Source organism: Ranitomeya variabilis, chromosome 5 (genome assembly GCF_051348905.1).
Source record: "Ranitomeya variabilis isolate aRanVar5 chromosome 5, aRanVar5.hap1, whole genome shotgun sequence".
NCBI lineage: Eukaryota > Metazoa > Chordata > Amphibia > Anura > Dendrobatidae > Ranitomeya > Ranitomeya variabilis.
In genome coordinates this window covers 69,000,902-69,025,200 of record NC_135236.1, presented here as the reverse complement: position 1 = coordinate 69,025,200, position 24,299 = coordinate 69,000,902, and the positions used below count along the sequence as shown (strand labels likewise).

The following is a 24,299-nucleotide window of genomic DNA, read 5'->3' as shown; positions in this document are numbered from 1 at the left end:
AGACCGAATCATGATGTTCACTCAAAATTCTACGACAGAGGTTCACAGGGACAAACGATTTACCTCAAGGACAGGCAGCAGGGGCGTCCCCCTGAGCCTCTATGACCTCCTTCTCCAGATCAGAACATATTGTAGCAATAACTACTCCTTTCTGTAATATGGGAACCAGCTTGCGATTGCTTCCTCCCCACGGAAAACAACGAGACAATGCATCCACCTTAATGTTTTAATTCCACAGCCTATAAGTTACAAAAAAGTTCAATTTGGTATAAAACAATGACCACATTGCCTGTGTGTTGCGAGCCCCCCGATGAAGCTGTGGGCGAAACGCGCGTAGGGGCGCGTGTTGTTACACATGGACAAGGAAAAGGGTAAGAGGACAGCATGAGACTAGCTCTCTTATATTGTTAGGATGATGGTCACTTGACCATAGGGTATATCCCTTCCTACCTCTGTTATTATACCTATTACTGCGGTATATTAAGCATTTGCACTTTAAATTGTAGATTCCCCTCTTTGTCCATGGTACAACACTGGTTCTGGTGCACCCAGTTCTCAATCTTCATATGACTCTGTGTTAATTATTGTCTATTTCTCTGGATTGTAATTATATCTTTTGTTTTGTTTTGGTTGTTTTTTCTATATTTATTAATAAACATATATACTTTTATATTTTTATGAGTTATATTACTTCATGTTTTTTGGTTCTGCCTGTGTATAGGTGTCAGACATTTAGCTGATTCCAGATACAATAGATTTTTGTGATCAGTGATGACCACTACTGGATGAACAACCCCCTCCAAAAAATCTATGTCTATCTCCAAAATGAACGGTAGAGTAACGTCTGACTGTATAACAAGCAGTAGATTTTTTCAAGTTAGCAAACAGTTCACAGGCCGGTTAAGGCCATTTGGAAAAGTCTGTTCCTTTCCTCGTCATATCTGTAAACGCTTAGGCCACTACTAAAAAGTCATTGATGAACTTGCAGTAATAATTGTCGAAACCACTGTAAATCTTTTACATTTTCAGGATGATCCCAATCCAATACCGCCCGGCATTCTCAGAATCCATACGAAAGCCAGTGGAAGATAATAGATATTCCAAAAAAGGAATCTCCTGGACAGTAAACATACATTTTTCTGACTTGACATAAAGTTTATTTTCCCTGAGTATTTGTAGGACCTTCCTGACATGTACCTGATGTTACTCAAGGTCCAGCAAATAAATCAATATGTCACCTAGATAGACTTACACAAATCTACTTGCCAGAATGCAGAAAATGCTGTTTACAAATTGCTGAAACATGGTGGGAGCATTGGTAAACCCAAATGGCATGGTGAGGTTTTAATAGTGTCCCTCTTGTGTATTAAAAGCAGTCTTCCACCTATCCCCCTCCTTAACACGGATGAGATTACAGGTCCCCCTAAGTTCCAGTTTAGAAAACAACTTTGCCCCGATGATCTGATTAATGAGATTCGGAATAAGAGGGTATGGATCCGAAATAGTTATCTAATTTAGTTCCCGGAAATCCAAGCAAAGGCACAGCCCCCATCTTTTTTCTTAATAAAGAAAAATCCGGCTGCCACCGGAGATGAGGAGGGTCTGATCTGTCCCTTAGCAAGGCTCTCTGTAATATAATCTATCGTGTTCTTCCTCTCAGGACCTGAAATATTATACAACCTGCTCTTAGGGTACTGTCACACAGTGCAATTTTGATCGCTACGACGGCACGATCCGTGACGTCGCAGCGTCGTATGATTATCGCTCCAGCGTCGTAGACTGCGGTCACACTTTGCAATCACGGCGCTGGAGCGATGCCGAAGTCCCCGGGTAACCAGGGTAAACATCGGGTTACTAAGCGCAGGGCCGCGCTTAGTAACCCGATGTTTACCCTGGTTACCAGCGTAAACGTAAAAAAAACAAACAGTACATACTTACATTCCGGTGTCTGTCCCCGGCGTTCTGCTTCTCTCCACTGTGTAAGCACCATAGCCGGAAAGCAGAGCGGTGACGTCACCGCTGTGCTCGCTTTCCGGCCGGCAGGCGCTCACAGTGCAGAGAAGCTGAGACGCCGGAGGACAGACACCGGAATGTAAGTATGTACTGTTTGTTTTTTTTACGTTTACGCTGGTAACCAGGGTAAACATCGGGTTACTAAGCGCGGCCCTGCGCTTAGTTACCCGATGTTTACCCTGGTTACAAGCGAACACATCGCTGGATCGGTGTCACACACAACGATCCAACGATGTCAGCGGGTGATCAAGCGACGAAAGAAAGTTCCAAACGATCTGCTACGACGTACGATTCTCAGCAGGGTCCCTGATCGCTGCTGCGTGTCAGACACTGCGATATCGTAACGATATCGCTAGAACGTCACGAATCGTACCGTCGTAGCGATCAAAATTGCACTGTGTGACAGTACCCTTAGGCAACTTAGCCCCAGGAATCAAATTGACTGAGCAATGATAAGGGTGGTGAGATGGTAGTTCTTGACACCCTTGTTTCGAAAACACATCCTCGTAATCAGAGAAATACTCCGGTAGAGACCTGGTACTTATGGCGCAGCCCCCAGACGCAGGACGGCGGGGTACTCGGTACCGGGTCTATCGGTTCTGAGGATGTCACGGTGGCCTGACCCGGTCCGTGGTCCTGCTAAGGGGCACCCAATAAAAGGTGTAGGTGGTGGTGTAGGTCGCAGTAAATAACGAGGACACAGGGTTGCAGTCTCTTTACCTCTTTACTGAAGGCTTCGGCATCCGCAATCCAGAGCAATGTTAACTGGGCTGGCTGAGACCGCCCGGTCCGAAGGCACATCCAGAGTTCCCTTTGCAGGTGGAAATCTGTGCCTACCTACTAGCGCCTGGGTGTTGTAGTACTTCCCTGCTGAGCACCACGGGATAGTCCTCACAACTGTCATGTATGTTTCTGTTCTTTCTCTCCGTCCCCCAGATGATATGGATAGGACGCACCCGTATGACGGGGTAGGCCTGGAGTTATTTTATAGGGACGCTAGAGACGCCCCTCTCCCACAATTGCCTCCGTTGTCTTCATTAGGTGATTTAGGTGAGGCAGCCAACCTAAAATTGACTGCCCTGCCGTTGGTTTGAAGTAATGCGTAGAGCCCAATACTTCCTCAGCGTTCCGGCCACCGGCTACGCGCTTCAGTAGGATGTTGCCGATCTCGAGGCACGACTCCTACTGGTTCTATCGCCTTTGTGCTGTGATCTTGTTTCTCACTTCTCCACAATATACTTCGCTTCGTGTCCTTTCTTAGGATGCCGCCGCAATGAAGTGCAGGCGTGGCTCTGTAACGATCTGTCCTTTTCGCTAGGCCTCTGACAGGATCCCACCCCTGACAGGCACCCCCCTGGATCTTCCCAAGTAACGCTCTTCTCTCACTAGATGTTACCTGGGCAAAACCCAGTCAGCTTCTCTCTAACTTCCTATCCAACCCCCAGTTTTACCAGAGTGTGAGGAGTGGCCTAATACATAGAACCCTTTGCTCCCCCTGGTGGCCGGAGTGTGAAGTGTAATGTGTGACTGTGATACCTGGTCAGGTGAACTCCTTTAGTGCCATCAGACGTACCATCACTCCCCTTAGTGGCGGAGCGTCAGTACTGCAACGACCAGGACTCTGGGGCGCTGCACTCCCCCCGGTTAAATCCAGTACTCCCGGACTGGGAAAGAAGAACAACAATACATGTTAGCAAAAGACATACAAAATTTTGAAATGCAATAAACAAGTAAATTTAACAGTGCTTCCCTTTATGGGTGTGGGCATCCCGGCAGCATGCCAGCTGCCGGGCTTCGGCCACGGCCACCCAGTCTTCTGGCGACTGGCGGCTGGGCCTCCCCAGGGGCAGCTCTGCAACGGTCAATCCCCGCAGCGACGGTGGATCCAGGCTCGCTTCTGATGGTGAGGCCCTGCGCCGGCCGCGGTGTCCCCACGTGGCTGCCTGTAAGTCGCCATGTCTGTCCACTCTTCTGGGTCGTCTTCCCGCGTTCTCTTTCGGGGGCGGCCCCGTCTCCATGGTCTCCACCCTCCATAGAGAATCAGGAGGCGGACCTCGGCTGCTGACGGACATGTCCTCAGGATACAGCAATATTTAGACTGGGCGGCCATGGTTCTTCGCGCTCTTCAGTCTGTCCACGCCCACAAATCCACGCCCTTCTTCTTCTCCTGCACTCCGCGTTGCGCTGTAATGGCGGCGGTTTTGGCGGGAACTTTTGGCGGCAAATAGCAATATACAGTCTTGGCAATAAATCACGGTTCAAGCACAATTCAGTCACAGTTCCAAGGCACACATGACCTGATTCTTCAGGCTTAAGTAGATCCTGCTCGTGACGCCAAGTTGGAGCAGCCCCCAGACGCAGGACGGCGAGGTACTCGGTACCGGGTCTATCGGTTCTGAGGATGTCACGGTGGCCTGACCCGGTCCGTGGCCCTGCTAAGGGGCGCCCAATAAAAGGTGTAGGTGGTGGTGTAGGTCACAGTAAATAACGAGGGCACAGGGTTGCAGTCTCTTTACCTCTTTACTGAAGGCTTCGGCATCCGCAATCCAGAGCACTGTTAACTGGGCTGGCTGAGACCGCCCGGTCCGAAGGCACATCCAGAGTTCCCTTTGCAGGTGGAAATCTGTGCCTACCTACTAGCGCCTGGGTGTTGTAGTACTTCCCTGCTGAGCACCACGGGATAGTCCTCACAACTGTCGTGTATGTTTCTGTTCTTTCTCTCCGTCCCCCAGATGATATGGATAGGACGCACCCGTATGACGGGGTAGGCCTGGAGTTATTTTATAGGGACCCTAGAGACGCCCCTCTCCCACAATTGCCTCCGTTGTCTTCATTAGGTGATTTAGGTGAGACAGCCAACCTAAAGTTAACTGCCCTGCCGTTGGTTTGAAGTAATGCGTAGAGCCCAATACTTCCTCGGCGTTCCGGCCACCGGCTACGTGCCTCAGTAGGATGTTGCCGATCTCGGGGCACGACTCCTACTGGTTCTATCGCCTTTGTGCTGTGATCTCGTTTCTCACTTCTCCACAATATACTTCGCTTCGTGTCCTTTCATAGGATGCCGCCGCAATGAAGTGCAGGCGCGGCTCCGTAACGATCTGTCCTTTTCGCTAGGCCTCTGCAAGGATCCCACCCCTGACATTGACCCCCCTGGATCTTCCCAAGTAACGCTCTTCTCTCACTAGATGTTACCTGGGCAAAACCCAGTCAGCTTCTCTCTAACTTCCTATCCAACCCCCAGTTTTACCAGAGTGTGAGGAGTGGCCTAATACATAGAACCCTTTGCTCCCCCTGGTGGCCAGAGTGTGAAGTGTAATGTGTGACTATGATACCTGGTCAGGTGAACTCCTTTAGTGCCATCAGACGTACCATCACTCCCCTTAGTGGCAGAGCGTCAGTACTGCAAGACCAGGACTCTGGGGCGCTGCACTTACTATGGATAAATGAATGCTCATGCAGTTATTTTGACAGTAATTGGTCCACCTCACTACCTCCCGTGCCTGTCAGTCCACTACAAGATTGTGTAGCGTCACCCAATGTAGTACAAGAACTATTGGGGAAGGCAAGCCCTCTAATACATAACATTTCATGGATTCAGTGTGCATGCGTATATCCTGAATGAGCTGAGTGAAATACCCCTGGCTCAAGGCTGCAGAATCTATAGTGATTATTGGAATAGGTCTTGACTCTTGACAACTCATGAGGAATAAGGCCCTGGGTCTCGAAGAACCAGGCGTCAACCAGATTAAACCCCGCACCAATGTCCAAAAACGCAGAAATGGACACCTTTCTTCCTCCCAAAAGGGAGGTAGAAAGAATTGCGACCTATCAACGGAGGAAATATGTACAGTACACGCAGGTTGCTAACCTGACCTCCACGCAACCTAGGCTTCTTAGTTTCCTGTGGCTGTTTGTGGTTAAGTATGGATAGGCAGGTACCCACAAAATTACCCATACCCCCACAAAAAAACACACTCCTCTTTTGTGCCAAACCACCGGAGGTCTGGTGCAGCAAGTTGCCCATTCAATTGCATGGGTTCCTCAGTGGACTCAGACCTAGATTGATTAGACACATGACTCCCTGACAATTGAGGTGTCACCTTTTATCTCTCTCTGAGATGGTGGTTTACAGGAATAGCTAGCCAGATATCACTGGCAAGGTCAAAAGCAAGAAGGAGGGTTCTTGTTGGAAGTAACAAACTCAGAGCAACTGATACCACCCAATATAGAGAACTCCAGGAGTTCAGCTAAGCAATTTAACCCTTGTAGCACCAGGGCAAAGAAAGCCAGAACTGCTAATAGGACGATGAAGCCGTTCTAACTACTGCAGGTGTATGTGTCACTGGTCGCTGCGATCGTCTGACCCCACTCTGTCGCAATATCCCCATGACACTGGCATGATATCACTGTTACCGCGTGACATACTCATGACATAGGCATACTAATCAGGAGAGGCGCCAAAAATGCCGGCAGGTAGAAGCAGGGACTACTGATGTGGCTGCTAAACCAGGGTCCTACAAATCATTTTGCTCAACTCTATCGGCTGGTCTCACCATATATCAACCAGTTTGCCTGACATTCATCTGATGTGTATGGTTCCCTGTTTGGTATAGGATCTGATATGTTAGAGTTCATCCACTAACATAGTCATGTCTCCTTTCAGCTCAGATCAGCCTCGCTCTCTCTGGGTCTCCATCAGCATCCTGGGCTCACACAGACTGCCTCCAAGCCAATGAGCAATGTGTTAAAGACCAGTCCTGCAGCTCCAGACTCCGTACACTGCGGCAATGTCTAGCGGGCAGGGAGCGAGATGTCCTCCTTTCCAGCCAGGAGTGTAAGACTGCTCTGGAAGTGCTTCAGGAAAGCGCTCTCTACATGTGTCGCTGTCGAAGAGGAATGAAGAAGGAGCTCCAGTGTCTACAAGTCTACTGGGGGATACATGCTGGCCTGACAGATGGTGAGAAGAAGTCTGTGCTCCCAAAAATGAAGCAGGCATAGCAGTGCCTGAATGTCTTCGGAATTATTTCTATTATTGGAAGTCACCATTCCCCAACATTGAGAAGGATTTGGTGCTTTCTAGATCTCTGCTGTCCATCTACATTGTAGAAATGGACAAGTTATATATGTCAAATGGAGGCAGACTCCCCATTTGAGCAGTGCTCAAGGTTCATGAACGTCCAAAGCGTCCCCCGTCAGTTGCAGCACTCCCATAAAGGGTATCATATCCTTGCCAAAAACATCTATGAGCTATCCGTTGGATAGTAATATATAGAGGTAGAGGTTCAAGCTCTCTGACTCCCACTAATGGCTCTTTTTTTTAAACTGGAGTACTACTTTACAGCATATGTTTGGGATATGCTTTAGATACCTAAAAGGTGGAAGTCCCATTGCTTAATTCCAAACCATGGGGGAACGGTGCCCCTGTTGGACCTCTTTTGAGATTTCAAAGGGAATCTGTGAATAGGCTCAACCCTCCTAATCCGTCTATATGGGCATGTAGGTAACAGAAAACTGAAAAAAATGATTCCATGATATCTGCGATCTGATATCTTATTCAAGAGAAATCCACATTTTTCTTAATATGTAAATGAGCCATTAAGATCTATGGGCCGGACGTAGATCTCCCTGAAAATCTGCCTCCAGAGTTTATTATAACTGAAAGGGGGGCGTTACCAGTGTGAGACATGTAGATCAGGAGAGCAGGCTGTCAATCACTACATGTCTCACACTGGTAATGACCCCCTTCAATTACAATATAATCTTTGGAGTTAGATTCTCAGGGAGATCTATCTCCCACCCATAGATCCTAACAGCTCATTTATATATTAAGAAAAATGTGGATTTCTCTGGAATAAGACTTCGGATCGCAGTTAATAAGGTATAATTTTATTCCGCTGTCTATGACCTACATGCATATATAGACAGCTTAGGAGGGGTGATCCTACCGACAGATTCCCTTTAACTCGTAAATGTAGTGCTCATAAATGTACTGTGACTTAAAGAGCTATTTTTTTTCTTACTTAAATGTGGCTAAGTATCATTTTTGTAATTAGGTTTCATTAAAAAATTGAATCCATCAGTAATTTCATTCTGAAAGACCAATGGGAGAGTTTCTAACTCTTCTACCTCTCTTTTTTTAGCTCCTCTCAGCTGATTTATGATCACAGACCACATCAAACTTGAATGAGCAAGGAAACAAAGTGCCTGGAAAAGCCAAACAGTTAAACATTTTTTTAATAAAACCAAATTGCAAAAATGATTTTATCCCCCAAAACATACATTTACTCAGGATGGTCAAGCCCGTTAAGGCTGATTTCTACAAGTTAAAGGTCCTTATTCACAACTGTATGTTACAGAGAACAGTGGAGGTCATCACAAATTGTACACTGATCACAGTGACCATTGTGAAAGGTTGTAATTATTCAGATTTGTCTCCGCAGGGGATGAATTTTATGAGTCGTCACCATATGAACCAGTGACCTCCCGCTTATCAGACATCTTTCGCCTGGCATCTATTAACTCCGGTGAGCAACAGTAAAAAAAACCCTTGTAAAAAATTCTTTGTATATAAAAAAAATGAAGGCCTCTATGAAGGGTATATACAATGAAAAGTTTTCCAATTCCCTAATACACTTTGTCCCATGTTTATCAGTCTGGCGTTTTATTTCCTGTTGGTCAGCAGCATTGGAATAGCACTCCCGATAATGAAGACAGGTGTTCATTGATTAAGTATGCTGAAGATTTTTTTCTCTTTTCATGCTAACCCTATAAATATTTCAGTTACATACAGACGTCCTCCAAAGTGATCAAGTCCTTTTTTCAACTATTTCTAAGTGTGTTGCACAAAACTATTTTTTTGTGCAATGTTGGCACAGACAAGTCGCAACCGTATTTTTTTTGCACGATTTACAACAAAAGTTGGCACAAGTTAATAAAAAAAAATTGCCTCTTCCTCTATTGAGGTCATGATCTCTGTTTTAAGTCATTGAATAAAAATGTTATTATTTATTTCCAGAAGATAAAACTCTCTCCTGATGCTTACGTGCGTGCAGGAGAGATGCCGACTTCAGGAAGTTTTCTGCCTTTCTTGTTGGCATTGCAGCTAAAATGTACTATTGCAATACAGTCAATATATGAGATACACATTGTAAGTGTGGCATAGTTGAGTTTCTATAGCATGCGGGTGAGGTCAAACTGACCAACCAGGTGCCGAAGCATCCTCCGATGGTCACAAGAGGGTCACCTAATGGGATAACCATGGCGCTTGCCCAGTGAGAGGCCGTTGTTATTGCACACCAGATAATAAGGCTTCTTGTCTATATAAATTTAGTTAATATTTTCTGAAGAATCTCCCCTATCTTACATCCCATAGGCAAAGAGGCAGCCATCATGAAGCAAAATGCCTGCTTGGATGCAGCAAAGTTCTGCAACGTCGATGACGCATGCAAAAAATTACGCTCCAATTTTATCTCCGTCTGCAACACAGTGGCGGATGTGCCATGCTTCCGTCGTAAGTGTCATAAGAGCCTGCGTACCTTCATGGAGCGCATCCCTTCAAATCTGACCCACCCCCTTCTGTTCTGTCCCTGTGGGGACAAGCCGTGTGCGGAGAGACGCCGCCAGACCACAGTACCGAGCTGCTCCTTTAATCTACCCGATGTCCCCAACTGCTTGGAGGTGTGGGCCACCTGTAGACAGGACACAGTTTGCAGGTAAGGTGACACATTGTAATAAAGTGGATACTCCAAAATTATTGTTCAACCCTCTTTTGCCTTTCCGGGACTTAGATATGTATGACCTATCCCTTTCACTTCAATACCCGAGAACGACTACTCTATAGTGCCCGGAGCTGTGATGTGCTGGTTCTGTATACCGATCAACACAACACTTGGTGAGCGGGCACCATCTGCATATCAAATAAGCACTGGGGGGATCACCACCTGCATACTACACATAGTAGCAACCAAAAAAGACAACTGACCTTGAGGAAGACGCTGCGGGCGTCGATACGCATGGGTCACAACTATGACATAGCCTGTCATAAATCTACATAACCAGCGCTGCTAGGAGCCCTTTTACCACCCGGGTGCTAGGCAGGGTGAGTTGATAGAACATACAGGGGACCTGAACTTTAGGGTTTGGTTTTCCATGCTGTGTTCAGTATGCCTTTAGGTGCACTATGTGCCACCCTATTTTTGGATTTCTTGCTTTGGGGCACAGAACATTGAGGGTGTACCATTTGGTTTGTGGTATTATATAGCACCATATAACGCCCACATGCTGGTCATTATTGTTTTTATGATCTATATATTGGTTGTTTAAGGCTATGTGTTATGTTATAACATTTATTTACTACTTGTATGGACCCGTTACCCCAGGTCACATTTTTTAGGGGGTGTTTTTAAGCATGTTTTTATGTCTTTGTGTGATGTTTTCCTACATAAAGATGTTATTTGTTTGAACTTGGATTTAGTGTTGTGATCCCAATTTTGTCTGCATACACTTTGTCTTTTTTGGTTGCGGTTCTGTATACCGTGTACATCTGGCCACAACTGGAGATTCTGGGTACCGGGTGCCAATCTAAGGATAGGTCACCAATGTCTAAGTCATGAATAACTCCTTTAAGACTTAAAGATAAAATAAGGATCATAGGGATTGGTATTTTCTAGACTTCTAGATGGTCATCTCTTTCCAGATCTATTTGATCCCTACTGAATAAGCCAACAATGGTCCCGGTAGCCAGGGCATACAGGGTTTCTGCACCGCTAAAGCCATTCTTTGGTGCATAAACCTATGGGGAGGCAGTCATACAAGATCCAGCTATACATAAGAGTACTAAAAATGCTATTAGGGTATGTACACACAATGTCAGGAAGAGTTTACCGGTAACCAGCCTGAAAAAGCACTAAAAAACCCCAAAAAGTAGGGACATATGCACCGCAACGTCACAATGACTTGCTATGCATAGAATCATAGAATGTTAGAGTTGGAAGGGACCTCCGGGGTCATCATGTCCAACACCTTGCTCAATGATATCTGTCCAGCCTTTGTTTGAAGACTTCCATTGAAGGAGAACTCACCACCTCTCGTGGCAGCCTGTTTTACTCATTGATCACCCTCAATGTCAAAACATTTTTTCTAAAATCTTATTTTTTTCTAATATCTAATAGAAGACTTGCTTAATTTTTTGTACGTTCTTTAGTGCTTCAGGTTTCCAAAGCTACGGAGCACTTAAAAGAACTGCCAGGTCCGTTCATCTGGCGGCTTACATTTAGAAGCCGCTCACTGTTAGTACGTACATGCAAAGCCACCGCAAAAATGTCAGAAATAGCACTTCAGGAAAAATACTGAAGGCGTTTTCTTGAGGTGCCTTTTGCAAAACTCAATGGGTACGCCGGCATCTGAAAGACGTTGTGTGCACATACCCTTACGCTGCAGACCTTCCACATGGAAATCCGGACGGCAAATCCGTTGATTGAGGAAACAGCACCTCAAGAAAGGTGGAGTCCTAGAGGATGGATCTCCACTGATCCTAAAGTGATGGCATAGGTTAGCAATACACCATCACTTGATAATACCTCTTTGCCCCCCGGGACTTTGTCACCTTCCATAGTCAATGCACATGGATGAAAACACAATTCTCTACCGTGTAAGACTTTATCGAAAAGCTCCTGCTGTAAAGATTCCCCCCATTATAACATGACGAACCCAATATTAATATTGGACAAACGACAATTGACATCATCACTTTAAAATGGCACAATATATACAGTAATGAATGAATAGGTACATACCTAATTATATTCTGACCTCATTTAAGCTCGTGCCTCATCCACATCTTGTGTCTAGTGATATGTTCCTATTCCCACCATTCTTACTCATATCCCTCAATTTACTGTCATGAGTGATGCAGTACATCTGAAATAGGGCGTTCCAGTTAGAAAATAAAATATACCAATGCAAGTAAAGTAAAAAAAATACTAAAATTGTTCTCATGTGTTTAAATTAAGCAAAATTCGCTAATCTCAAGATATCAGCTCAAGTTTTGATACAGACCTTAAGATAAAAACGAAATGAGCAAGTAAATAAATAGTAATAGTACATGTAAATGACATAGGGTACTTAGTTAGCACTATTTTGATCAAAAAAGGTAAAAACCTTCCCACCGCGACAAGGTGTTCCCAATTGGGATGGTTCTGTCTAGTTTAAGACCTCAAAATAGACGGGGCAGAACTTGACCTAGACCTGACTGTTCAGACACCTGCCCATGGGAAGTTATATAAGTGTCCAGCCCAAAAAAGGGGAGCCACAACCCTGTTTATACAAAGTACAAAAAAACTAAAACAAAACCAATGAAATAAGCCGGAACATACAGGTGCATCTCACAAAATTAGAATATAATCGAAAAGTTAATTTATTACAGTTCTTCAATACAAAAAGTGAAACTCACATATTATACAGAGTCATTACACACAGAGTGATCTATTTCAAGTGTTTATTTCTGTTAATGTTGATGATTATGGCTTACAGCCAATGAAAACCCAAAAGTCATTATATCAGTAAATTAGAATAAAAGACAAAAAACGCCTGCAAAGGCTTTCCCTTAGTCTGTTTCAGTAGTTCCACAATCATGGGGAAGACTGCTGGCTTGACAGATGTCCAGATGGCAGTCATTGACCCACTCCACAAGGAGGATAAGCCACAAAAGGTCATTGCTAAAGAAGCCGGCTGTTCACAGAGTGCTGTATGCAAGCAGATTAATGGACAGTTGAGTGGAAGGAAAAAGTGTGGTAGAAAAAGGTGCACAAGCAACCGGGATAACCACAGCCTTGAAAGGATTGTTAAGAAAAGGAGTGGACTGCTGCTACAGTCATTGCTTCAAGAGCCACCACACACAGACGTATCCAGGACATGGGCTACAAGTGTCGCATCCCTTGTGGAATGGGCCAAGGAGAAAAAGAACTGGACTGTTGTCAGTGGTCCAAGGTGTTGTTTTCAGATTAAAGTAAATTTTGCATTTCATTTGGAAATCAAGGTCCCAGAGTCTGGAGGAAGAGTGGAGAGGCCACAATCCAAGCTGCTGGAGGTCTAGTGTGAAGTTTCCACAGTCAGTGATGGTTTGGGGAGCCATGTCATCTGCTGGTGTAGGTCCACTGTGTTTTATCAAGACCAAAGTCAGCACAGCCGTCTACCAGGAAATGTTAGAGCACTTCATGCTTCCCTCTGCTGACAAGTTTTTTGGAGATGCAAGTTTCATTCTCCAGCAGGACTTAGCCCCTGTCCACACTGCCAAAAATACCAATACCTGGTTTACAAACAACAGTATCACTGTGCTTGATTGGCAGCAAACTCTCCTGACCTTAACCCCATAGAAAATATATAGGGTATTGTAAAGAGGAAGATGAGAGACACCAGACCCAACAATGCAGACGAGCTGAAGGCTGCTATCAAAGCCACCTGGGCTTCCATAACCCCTCAGCAGTGCCACAGGCTGATCGCCTCCATTCCACGCCGCATTGATGCAGTAATTGATGCAATAGGAGCTCTGACCAAGTATTGAGTGCATTTACTGTATATACATTTCAGTAGGCCAACATTTCGGATTTTAAAATCATTTTCCAAGCTGGTGTTATAAAGTATTCTAATTTACTGCGATAATGACTTTTGGGTTTTCATTGGCTGTAAGCCATAATCATCACCATTAACAAATAAACACGTGAAATAGATCACTCTGTTTGTAATGACTCTATATAATATATGAGTCTCACTTTTTGTTTCGAAGAACTGAAATAAATTAAATTTTTGTTGATATTCTAATTTTGTGAGAAACACCTGTATGTTGGTACAAGTTCAATGTGTAGGTGAAATTTCACACTGTGGCCATTTTAAACAGACAGAAACTTAGGTTAAAAATGGCCACAGTGTGAATTTACACCTACATATTACACTTCTCACACCGCTCATTTCTTTGGTTTTGTTCAACTTTTGATACGCAAGACAGCCTCCTTCAACCTCTCCCTATAAAGCGTACTAGACTTCTGTCTCATTTCAATAGCTAAGCCAACATCCTTCTCCACCATGGCTAACCCTGATGGTGGGGTCTGGCTTAGCTATTCCAATTAGCAAGTCAGCCAGCCTCTTCATACACATCACCAATAAATGGAGCGGACAGAATGTTCTTTACAGTGTCAAAACAAAGTTGGAAGTTGAGCTTCCAGCATGGGTACCGACATCTCAAGATCTTGACAGCTTTTTTTAAATTCATGCACATAGGTAGGTTTCATTCTTTTTTTTGTTACTTAAAGGGTTTATCCACTGCTGCATAACCTTTTATTGATAGTCCCAGGGTATTGAATACTTTAAAAAAAAAATCCATACTTTCCTCCTGTACCCGGTCTTCAGCTCTCAGCCCTGTGTCCCCCTTCGGGCTCCTGACATAAACAATATCATGAGGCCGTTGCCAACAATCAGCGGCCACTGATCGTCTGCAGCCTTCACAATTCCAAGCTGAGAGCAGTGTTTCTTCCTTTTTTAAAGGGGTAGCTGAATTATCCCTTTAAAGGTACACCTAAGTTAGCTGACATCAGCCATTTTTTATTTTAGTAACCATAGAGGTATACTTTAATCACAGAGTCACCCCGACTTCATAGAGTGTATGTTGGACCTACGAAAGGTCTCCAGAACATGATATAATACATCCCCTAGTTTATAAGAACTAAACCAATAACCCAAAGGCCAAACATTACAAATAATAGACACAAAAAGAGACAAAGCAAAAAATTTTAATATATAATAAAATTCAAAAGTAATTCCAAAATTACAAACAAGATCATAAATGCTAGAAGAAATAGTCAATAATATAGGAGAAACTAGACTAAAAAGACTAAAAAGACAAACATAATAGAAAGGAAACAGGTAAAATGTGTAATAGTGCACATAAAAAAGCCAATCACAGAGACAAAAACATCTCCACCCACCCCCAATATGGGTCATGTTATAAGTTATAGCTATGTTGCCTCAATAAAAGTTTAAAAGTGTATGCCTCATATTAAATAGTATGATATATACTGTAAAATGCATAATATATCCAAACACAGGGAATTATAGATGACATCCATACAGGAAGCCAAAGCCGTAAATAGATATAGCAGTAATCAAAGGGTTAAATGTGGAAAATAGTAAGCCCAAGAGGTTGTCTATAACCTTGATGCATGTTTCACCAATACTAGGCTTCATCAGGAGGTCTGATAGAATGTATAGCCCCATCTGTCTCCTTTCTTCTCTTCGTGTTTCTTCTCCCATCAGTGCAATATTTTATATATTGATCTTTGCAGGACAACAAAAACCAGATTAGGATTTTAACATTTAATAATTTCCATAGTGCATGTTATAAATTATTATATTGTCTTTTTATGACACCTAGGTCCAGACTGGCGGATTTTGTTACTAACTGTCAGAGTTCTGCTCTGTCTGTTAGCGGCTGTGTACGAGATAACTATGCCGCCTGTCTCGGAGCGTACGCCGGGCTGATTGGTGAGTTTCTGGCTTTCCGGCTTCTTGCTCTTGCTTCAGTGGGCATTACCAATTTCCGTAATCCATTACTGGTTGCCTTTGTGTTTTTTTCTTTTAGGATATGATGTAGCTCTGAATTTCCTAGACTCGGATCCGCATTCAGTTTCCATAGGACCTTGGTGCTCTTGTGGTGGAAGTGGTGACCAGGAATCTATGTGTGAGCTGTACTTGAAAGAGTTTACACAGAACCGCTGCCTACGTGAGTGGGGATACGGAAAAAGCAGATCCTTATTTTACCTTCTAGACCAGAGAAAACAGTCAAAGTCTTCTGATATGTTATAGATACGAGGGAGATCTCAGACCATTAATTGCATACTGATTTCCCCTTTAAGTGCAGAATATCAATTAGATAAAACACCGGTATAATCAGCACCGTATTGTGCCCTCCCTACACGCAAGGCTTGGCTACACAAACTTCTCTAAATGCATGTCTCAGATGTATTGCGATTGATCGAAGTCACATTGACCCTCATGATAATTCAATTTTGTGTATGCAGCGGCATTAGAAATGCATGAAAGAACGTGGTCCGATAAAATGTGTTTGTGAAAGCATTGTCTCTAGATTTGATCTTTGTAGATGATTAATTTACTGTAGGGAAATGGATGATCCAAAGGAGATAGATAATAGATAGATAGATAGATAGATAGATAGATAGATAGATAGATAGATAGATAGATAGATAGATAATAGATAGATAGATGATAGATAGATAGATGATAGATAGATAATAGATAGATAGATAGATAGATAGATAGATAGATAGATAGATAATAGTATAATGATAGATAGATAGATAGATAGATAGATAGATAGATAGATAGATAATAGATAGATAGATAGATAGATAATAGATAGATAATAGTATAATGATAGATAGATAGATAGATAGATAGATAGATAGATAGATAGATAATAGATAGATAGATAGATAATTGATAGATAATAGTATAATGATAGATAGATAGATAGATAGATAGATAATAGTAGATAGATAGATAGATAATGATAGATAGATAGATAGATACCGTAGATAGATAGATAGATAGATAGATAGATAGATAGATAGAAATACTAACATTTCCCATTATATCTCTAGGAAATGCCATCTATGCCTTTGGCAATGGTACGGATATTGTACACAAGCAGAACACCCCTCGTCCTGCCCTCACGACCATTTCTCCTCGGACTGAGAAGAGACACGTTCTCCCAGATAACCAGAGTGATAGTAACACACAGTATGAGATAAACCCAGACATCTGTGATTCAATCCAGGTAAGAGCCAAAACCTGTGAGGTATGATAGTTGATCCCACATACCTCCTAACTTTGTGGGGCACAGACGTATTGCTTCTAGTGAGGCCGAATAGAGGCCCTTTTCACAGTATGATATCACTTTCATGGCCCTCACACTGCCCACCATGCACAGTATGAGCCCCCTGTAAAGTTCCGTAGGGCGGTGGTCGTGGGGCGAGCTGCTGCTCCATCATGCCCTGGTATTTTACAGAAATTCATGTCTCAGCCCCAATGTGCTGGCATGTGTGGGGTGCGTTACACTCACTATCTGTAAGCCACAGGCCTCCGCTGTCTCCAGGCCTCAATTTTCAGGAGCCCCCGCACATAACTCAGGGGACACCAAGTTCGATTCAACACACAAAAGTTTACTGGACAGTTCAAGTTAATCAGACTGTAACACGCAGTATCGGGCACAACACTTCTCATGTCTTGTTCCTTAGTACAGTACATTTTCGGTATTTCTATCTCTTCTTCCTGGACTATCCCTATGCTCACTGATCCTGTCAGCAGCAGGGATTCCCAGTTCAGTTCCGCAGTACTCCCGAGATTTGTTACCACCCCACATGCAGTCCAATGTCCATCTTCCTCTGTATGCCAGGGGATGAGATGCTCTTAGTAGGAGCTCCGGACGTTGCAGGAATGTTCATAGGGATTTTATAAGGCCTTGTGCTGCCTAGAACATCAGGTTACTGTATACTTTATACATTACTATATCATAATTTATATAAAAAGACGCATAATACTATTCACACTACGTTATAGTGCGATTGGTGGTTTCAGGGGTAGGAATGCAACAGTACAGTCCACCACTCTTACACCCCCACAGTGCTCACCACACAAGTTATATGATGCCCATTGAGACCCCCCATACACAGTATGATGCCCCGACAGTACATTCCCTCACACACAATATAGTGACCAATGTCCCTGGCACAATGTATGGGGCCCTATACATGCATTATGATGCCCCACAGGTACCCATACATTATGATGCCCACTGCCCCCCACATTAAAAGGCCCCAATCCACACTATGATGCCTCCACACAATATGATGCCACCGCAGCCCGCCACACAGAATATTGCTCTCAAAGCACCCTCGGACAGTATGATGCCTACTGCCTCCACATTATAATACTCCCATATCCTGCCCACTCTATGATACCCACACAATCACCCCTACACAGTGTGATGCCCCCACAGCATCCCCAAATAGTATATTGCCCCTACAGCCCCCACACAGTATAATGCCATCACAGCTCCCTACACAGTAACAGTACAAATACCCTACATTGACCCCTACAGTGTATGATGCCCTCCTAGCCCACATACATAATAACCCCCAACAGCCCTCCAACACAGTATAATGCTCTCACAGACCCCACAGTATGATGCCCCCATAATGCACCCCCCACGCACAATAAGATGTCCCCCACAAGTATCCCACTAGTCTGTGTGTCCTGTTCCTCTGAATTAGGTGGTCTTTGCTGCCCAGTTACAGGAATGGAGAATGAGCCATGACCTGAATGTCCTTCAATATCTACATAGATTGAACGGTGGAACAAGGATCTGACGGGTCCCTGCTCCACCATCTTGTTCAACTGTATCTGTATACTAAGTAGACATGGGAATTTTATTCTTGGGACACAGAAAGAGCTGCAACATAGTTCCTACTTCTTGAAACGGCAGGACAGCTCCCCAAATTTCGGTCTGTCCTGCTAGATTCAGATGATCAGAACGTGTGGATCCAATGTGTTATAGATAACAGTTGGGTGGCTGTAAATCTGTGGTTCGAATACTTGATAGCAATGTGTGACCTACCGCTGATGTTTATAATTACTTATTGCAGGATAAGAAGAATGACAGTTCTCCCCACATCAGGATCTGTATTTCTGAGGTATTACGTCTTCTTCTTTACCACCTTCTGAACCAGTCGTCTCTTCTCTTGCCTCGTGTTCTTTAGCGTTATTCCGTGACTTGCGATCATGCTGACTATTCTCATCATTGCTCTATTTAGTCAATAAATCATCTATAAGGTTCTCAGATTTTCATTCCACATATTCTTTCCAGCCTTTAGCTCTCCAGCTTTTATGAACCAACAATGCCTAGCGTCCTCTGAAGCTGTGGACTTTCAAGATATGGAGGAAGTTTAGTTCTTTTACAGGTGGAAAACCAAAGGTTGGAGATATCTGGTCCAGAAACTAACTTAGTATCAACTTCACTTATCTATATTTAGGATGGCCATAACTTATTGGGACTTATAGGTCCTTCTTCTGACCTCAGGAGGCAATTGTTTTTGGTTCAGAAATAATAGTAAAAATATCCTCCCTGGAGGCTTGTCTTTTGGGCATTTCCACCATTTGTAGTAGAGAACCCTCCTACTAGATATTTATAAAATGCTCTGCATCATAATTCTGTCTTCCCTTCTCTTGAACGAACTCTACACCCTAATCCTCCTTCATGTTATCTAATCTATTCTTCCTTTTAGTGTTTTTGTCAACTCTTCCCACCATTGTTCCATTACTTTTATTCCTGTACCTCACCTTTCCTGAAATATTGTCCCTTCTTCCCTATATATAATTCTAGTCTTGTTAGGAAACATGGTCCCCAAGAAGATTCCTACAGGGAAGAGTTTAGGATCACACTAGTGATGAGCGAATCTATTCGCAGGACCCTGGTCCACTCTCCATGTCGGTCATCGGTGGCCACTGGAAAGAACCTAGCAAACCTTCTTCTACCTGTTTGCATCTTCCAGTTATTAGGTCCAATGCGCCATCAGGCCTGTGTGCCTACAGATATTGCCGGCAGGTGGGAGGCTTCCATCAGTCAGCCACAGACTACTGATGTGACCACTTGGCCGGTGTTCTGAGAATCGATACACCCACTTGGCTAATAAGACTAAATTTATATACAGAGAAGAGAGTGCCATATCTCATGAACGGAGTGGCGCAGGAACTAAAGAGAAACAACACCCGATTCAGATTAACAGCGGCATTACAACAGGTTAAACAATTACGTCATTTGGGCAAGTGGAGGGTCCTCTCTAAATTATTTTTTGGGGAGTAATTTTTTTTTTAGATTAGTTAAAAAAAATACTCACCTCTCCTCTCTCTACCACTCCTTGTCTTCTCCAATCTTTGCCACTCTCGTTTTGACATTGCTTGGGCCTCTGCTTCCTGCTGTATCAGTCAGGCCTTATTACAGGGACATTTGACCGCTGCAGCCAATCAATGATTTTTATCCCATAATCTCAGTCTAACTTTACTGGACACATGCCACTAGACTAAAATAAGTGACTACTCATGTCAATCATGAGATGAGCCTCCTCTCCATATTTAACAGTTAGTGCAGATGTGGCCTAACCCTCCAGTATTAACAAACTGGGTGCAAGCTGCATGTGTGCACTTAGTCCACACTTTATTTTGGGAGCTTTTCCTGATGAATACTGTAACCCTGCCATAGGCCCTCATTCACCAGACAGAGGCCAAAAGTGTGTTCCTTGGGCCTCTGTTTGGCCATTATACCTTTGTATGCTGTTTATTTTATGGCATAGAAATGCAACAGATGGCACTTTTTTTATATTGAGGTCCATTGCAAAAAATGCATACCATGCGGAATACGATTTACAATGTGTCTAGGGTAGGCCTGTATGCTGACTGTGGCCATTGTATGGCACTTATCTCCTGAGGACATGTACCTTAAAGAAGGACTGAACCTAGTGATGTGTGCACGGGGCCTCCCTACTCTTCCCTGACAGATGACATCAGCAGTGGTGTAACTTGGAGCTCGCGGGCCCCAATAAAAAATCTCAAACAGGGCCCCTAACTTTCATGGCTCTGTAATAATATTGATCCAATATGAACCAAAGGGACTGTTTTATCTCATAGAATTATAGAATGGTAGAGTTGGAAGGGACCTCCTGGGTCATTATGTCCAACCCCCTGCTAAATGCAGGAGTCACTAAATCATCCCAGACAGACGTCTGTCCAGCCTCTGTTTGAAGACTTCCATTGAAGGAGAACTCACCATCTCTCATGGCAGCCTGTTCCACTCGTTGGTCACTCTCATCTGAGCTCCTTAGGTTCTGAGTGTGATCGGATCTCCTGCACGTATTATAGTTATTCCCCTGAACGTCAGAGAAAGGAGGATCAGTCATGTTGAATTTCAAAGCCTGATCGTTTTGTTCTCAAGGAAGGTTGAGATATCGGGCAGCAGCTAACTCCCCACTCCCTATAGAAACCGCATGCACACTCTGCCGAACCAAGGGCTTTTTGTAGTCAAAGGGCTTTTTAACAGCTTGTCAGCCGTGCTCCTGTTCCGTAATCATGCAGTGCAGGGGGCCCCTCAAGGATGACCCCCGTAGCCATCCATATAATTTATTTCGGGATCTTTGACTTGCTGCCACGTTCTTGTCGTTTCCGGATTACATTGTCACTTCTGTCACGCCACTTCTGTCACGTTCCTAATCATGGTGAGTTGTTGTATCACCTCGCAGTCCTAGAGGTCTAGGAGGGTTAATCCTGGTCGGATATGTTCTCCATAATGCTGCACCTTCATATGTCATCTATTTGCTCTTTTTTTGCAGTCGCGGCTCAATGCAGAGCTTTCTCCGGACTTACGGATAGAAGACAACAACTCCGGGATGTCTCCGCACCACACCAGCATGATGTCCACCCTCATTGTTCTGTACCTCACCACCCTGTTCTGAGACAGTCCTCTGGCACAAGGATGACACGAACTGAAACTTTGTACATAACGAACCTTTAGAAAGCGTTGCCGGCCAGCAAACTTGAGACCACCGGCTAAAAAAGGTTCTGGACTGATACAGTAATTTACCGTGTACAGTCACCTGCCGGGCACTCGGACATTACAGCCGCCTCTAGATCTGTAAATTATTGGTCAGTTAGACATGACTAGTTGACTACGTGAGTAAATATATGTATAGATAGAATAAAATTAGGGCGAGATAATGAACTCCAAGGTGGAGAGAAGACCTGCAGAGTCACAGCGGAGCGATGCACTGCAAATTCCGATAGGGATGAATCCATCACAAAGACTTCTACCCAGCAGATTTTTCTGTCAACCGGAGAGGGGAGAAATATTACAACCGTATTGACCCAAAGCCAGACAAAAGTGAAGACATGGAATATAAAGGAGGAAACCTGCAAGGAAGTGAAATAAAGCCGCCTGCACGGCGAAGCTGACAGGTGATGAGTTAGCAGCAGGGAGATCTGTCGCTCCAGCTCCCTGTATATAAATATCTTTATACTTCCTTCTGCAATTCTGCATTTTTCTTCATTTAACGAATTAAAATGTATTGACCCCAAAGTCTCATTCATTTTATTATTGAGCTAGAAAAAGAAGTGGTTAGACATCTCCAAGGGATGAGGCGGGGGATGGCGGAGAGACGGAAAGAGGCTGCAGAGAGACACTTATCTTCAGATGTCATTACCGGCAGTAGATAGGGGACCCCGACTGATCAGCAAGTAAACCAGTGTTCCCCAACTCCGGTCCTCAAGAGCCACCAACAGGTCATGTTTTCAGGATTTCCTTAGTATTTCACAGGTGATGCAATTATCAGCTGGGCAATACTAAGGAAATCCTGAAAACATGACCTGTTGGTGGCTCCTGAGGACCGGAGTTGGGGAACACTGAAGTAAACCATGCAGCCTCTTGGGCCATAATTGCCAACATGTCCCACTATTAAGGACAATTTGTTTTCTTGCATGTATTTTTGGCTAAAAACAATTGTTGTCGTTGATATACATTAAAAATGTAGCATCCCTTCTTTAGCCTTGCAATGTAGCGTCTATTGTTGGCCCCAGAATGAGTTAACTGAGAATCAGTCAGTGAGGTCGTTATGACAGTCTAGCGGGATAGTTTGCCTCTTTCCGAGCTCCTCTCAGACGATTTCTATCCACTCCACATCCAAGTTGAATGTGCGTGGAAACAAAAAGTCTGGGCTTCATAGGAGATCAGCAATTTTAAGTATATACTGCAATACGATGGCATCAAAAGATTGCATGTTGAAGTCCTCTAGATAGACTGAAAAAAAAAAAAGATAAAAAATAAATAAAAGTGTCACGGTTCACACCATACTGCCAACAAGGTGTCAGGGATCCCGGGGAAGATACCTTTATCATCCGCACTACTCACACCATTTTGTCACAAACAGGGGTAGCTTGGTTGACCCTGGTTCCTTCTGAAGGGGATTTATCTATATCCCACTCCCCAGTTCCGGTTTGGAACTTGCAGCTCTCTGGCACCCCCGTACCCTCAGGTCAGATTAGGTACTGCACCTAGGGTAATTAGTCGCCAGAAAGGCTGCCTGCTATGTACTGGCTATTGGGCACACTGCAGCGAGGGCAATATAACTACTCCCACACAGGCAGGAACAATAATTCTCAACACTGCTGTCGCTACAAAGATTCCCAATCGCACAGAACAAAGTATGTTGCCTCCAGCTCCGATTCCACAAGGGTCCAGAGCCAATCCAAATTAGTAGCGTGATTCACTTCAAAGGAAGCGACTGTTCGTTTATAGAGCATGAAGAGACAAGCTAGTAGATTATATATTTTACTCCATAAAAAAGGTAGGCAGTGTTTACAAGGTATAAACAGATTTTATATAGGAGACAATTCGTATGTAAATGAAAATTACAAATAAAAAAGGATTAACAGAAGAAACACCCTTACAGTTCCTTATATCATTTCATATCAGCATGGGGCCGTGTGCTCAGGAAATACATCCAGGTGCATTAGACCAGCTGTGCCGAGCTGTTGCTAGCTTGCTTCCTGGGCCAAGACTGAAAACTAACTATGCCCTCTGGCGTGACATCACTGAGTGGGCTGAGTAATGATATGCACTCTTTTCCCAGTTATTTATGTTTTTGGAAGCCCCCAGGCAAAGGCATTCCTGGGGAACGGGAAGGGAAAACGAGTAGCTTTACGGGATTGGTCGTCTGCAGTTTAAAAGCCACACCCTGCTCACACATTAGTATCAAGTTGCACTGTGTCTCTGCCATAGGGCTTTGTTTGTGGTATGAGCTAATGCAGGGGGGGGGGAGAAAGGGGGGTCGAAGCTGCAGTGTGTGTGTAGAAAACCATGTAACCTTCTGAAACTAAACTCACAATATGCCATTTTTGGCAGTATCGTGACAGAAAGGTTTTGAAATCACCTTCTTTTTCCAACTAACAAATAAAGAAATGTAAATATATACAGCGTAGGACTGGTGCACCTTGGGCCAACCAGAGAAAATCATTCTTGGGGCCCACTGTGTAGCTACATAGAAATAAATACAAGACCAATAATTGTGCGGTAAAACACTCTAATTTCAGGGTGTAATATAAGGTAGTACACGTCTTAATTATCGTATGTAGCAGGGGTTGGGGTAGCCCCCCTCATAGAATATAAAGTAGCCCCC

The 24,299-nt window shown here is 43.9% G+C and overlaps 1 protein-coding gene across 1 annotated transcript in view; it reads left to right on the top strand.

Moving 5' to 3' along the window:
• The window catches only part of GFRA2 (GDNF family receptor alpha 2), a 65,422-nt gene extending 43,221 nt beyond the window's left edge, over positions 1-22,201 (top strand). The window contains exons 2-9 of the mRNA XM_077262136.1: positions 6,677-6,970; positions 8,454-8,537; positions 9,386-9,725; positions 15,437-15,546; positions 15,644-15,784; positions 16,683-16,858; positions 18,726-18,773; positions 21,462-22,201. Coding sequence (XP_077118251.1) covers positions 6,677-6,970; positions 8,454-8,537; positions 9,386-9,725; positions 15,437-15,546; positions 15,644-15,784; positions 16,683-16,858; positions 18,726-18,773; positions 21,462-21,584 — 1,316 coding nt within the window. The 3' untranslated portion in view covers positions 21,585-22,201. The remainder of the gene's footprint in view (positions 1-6,676; positions 6,971-8,453; positions 8,538-9,385; positions 9,726-15,436; positions 15,547-15,643; positions 15,785-16,682; positions 16,859-18,725; positions 18,774-21,461) is intronic.
• The last annotated feature ends 2,098 nt before the right edge of the window (positions 22,202-24,299 follow it).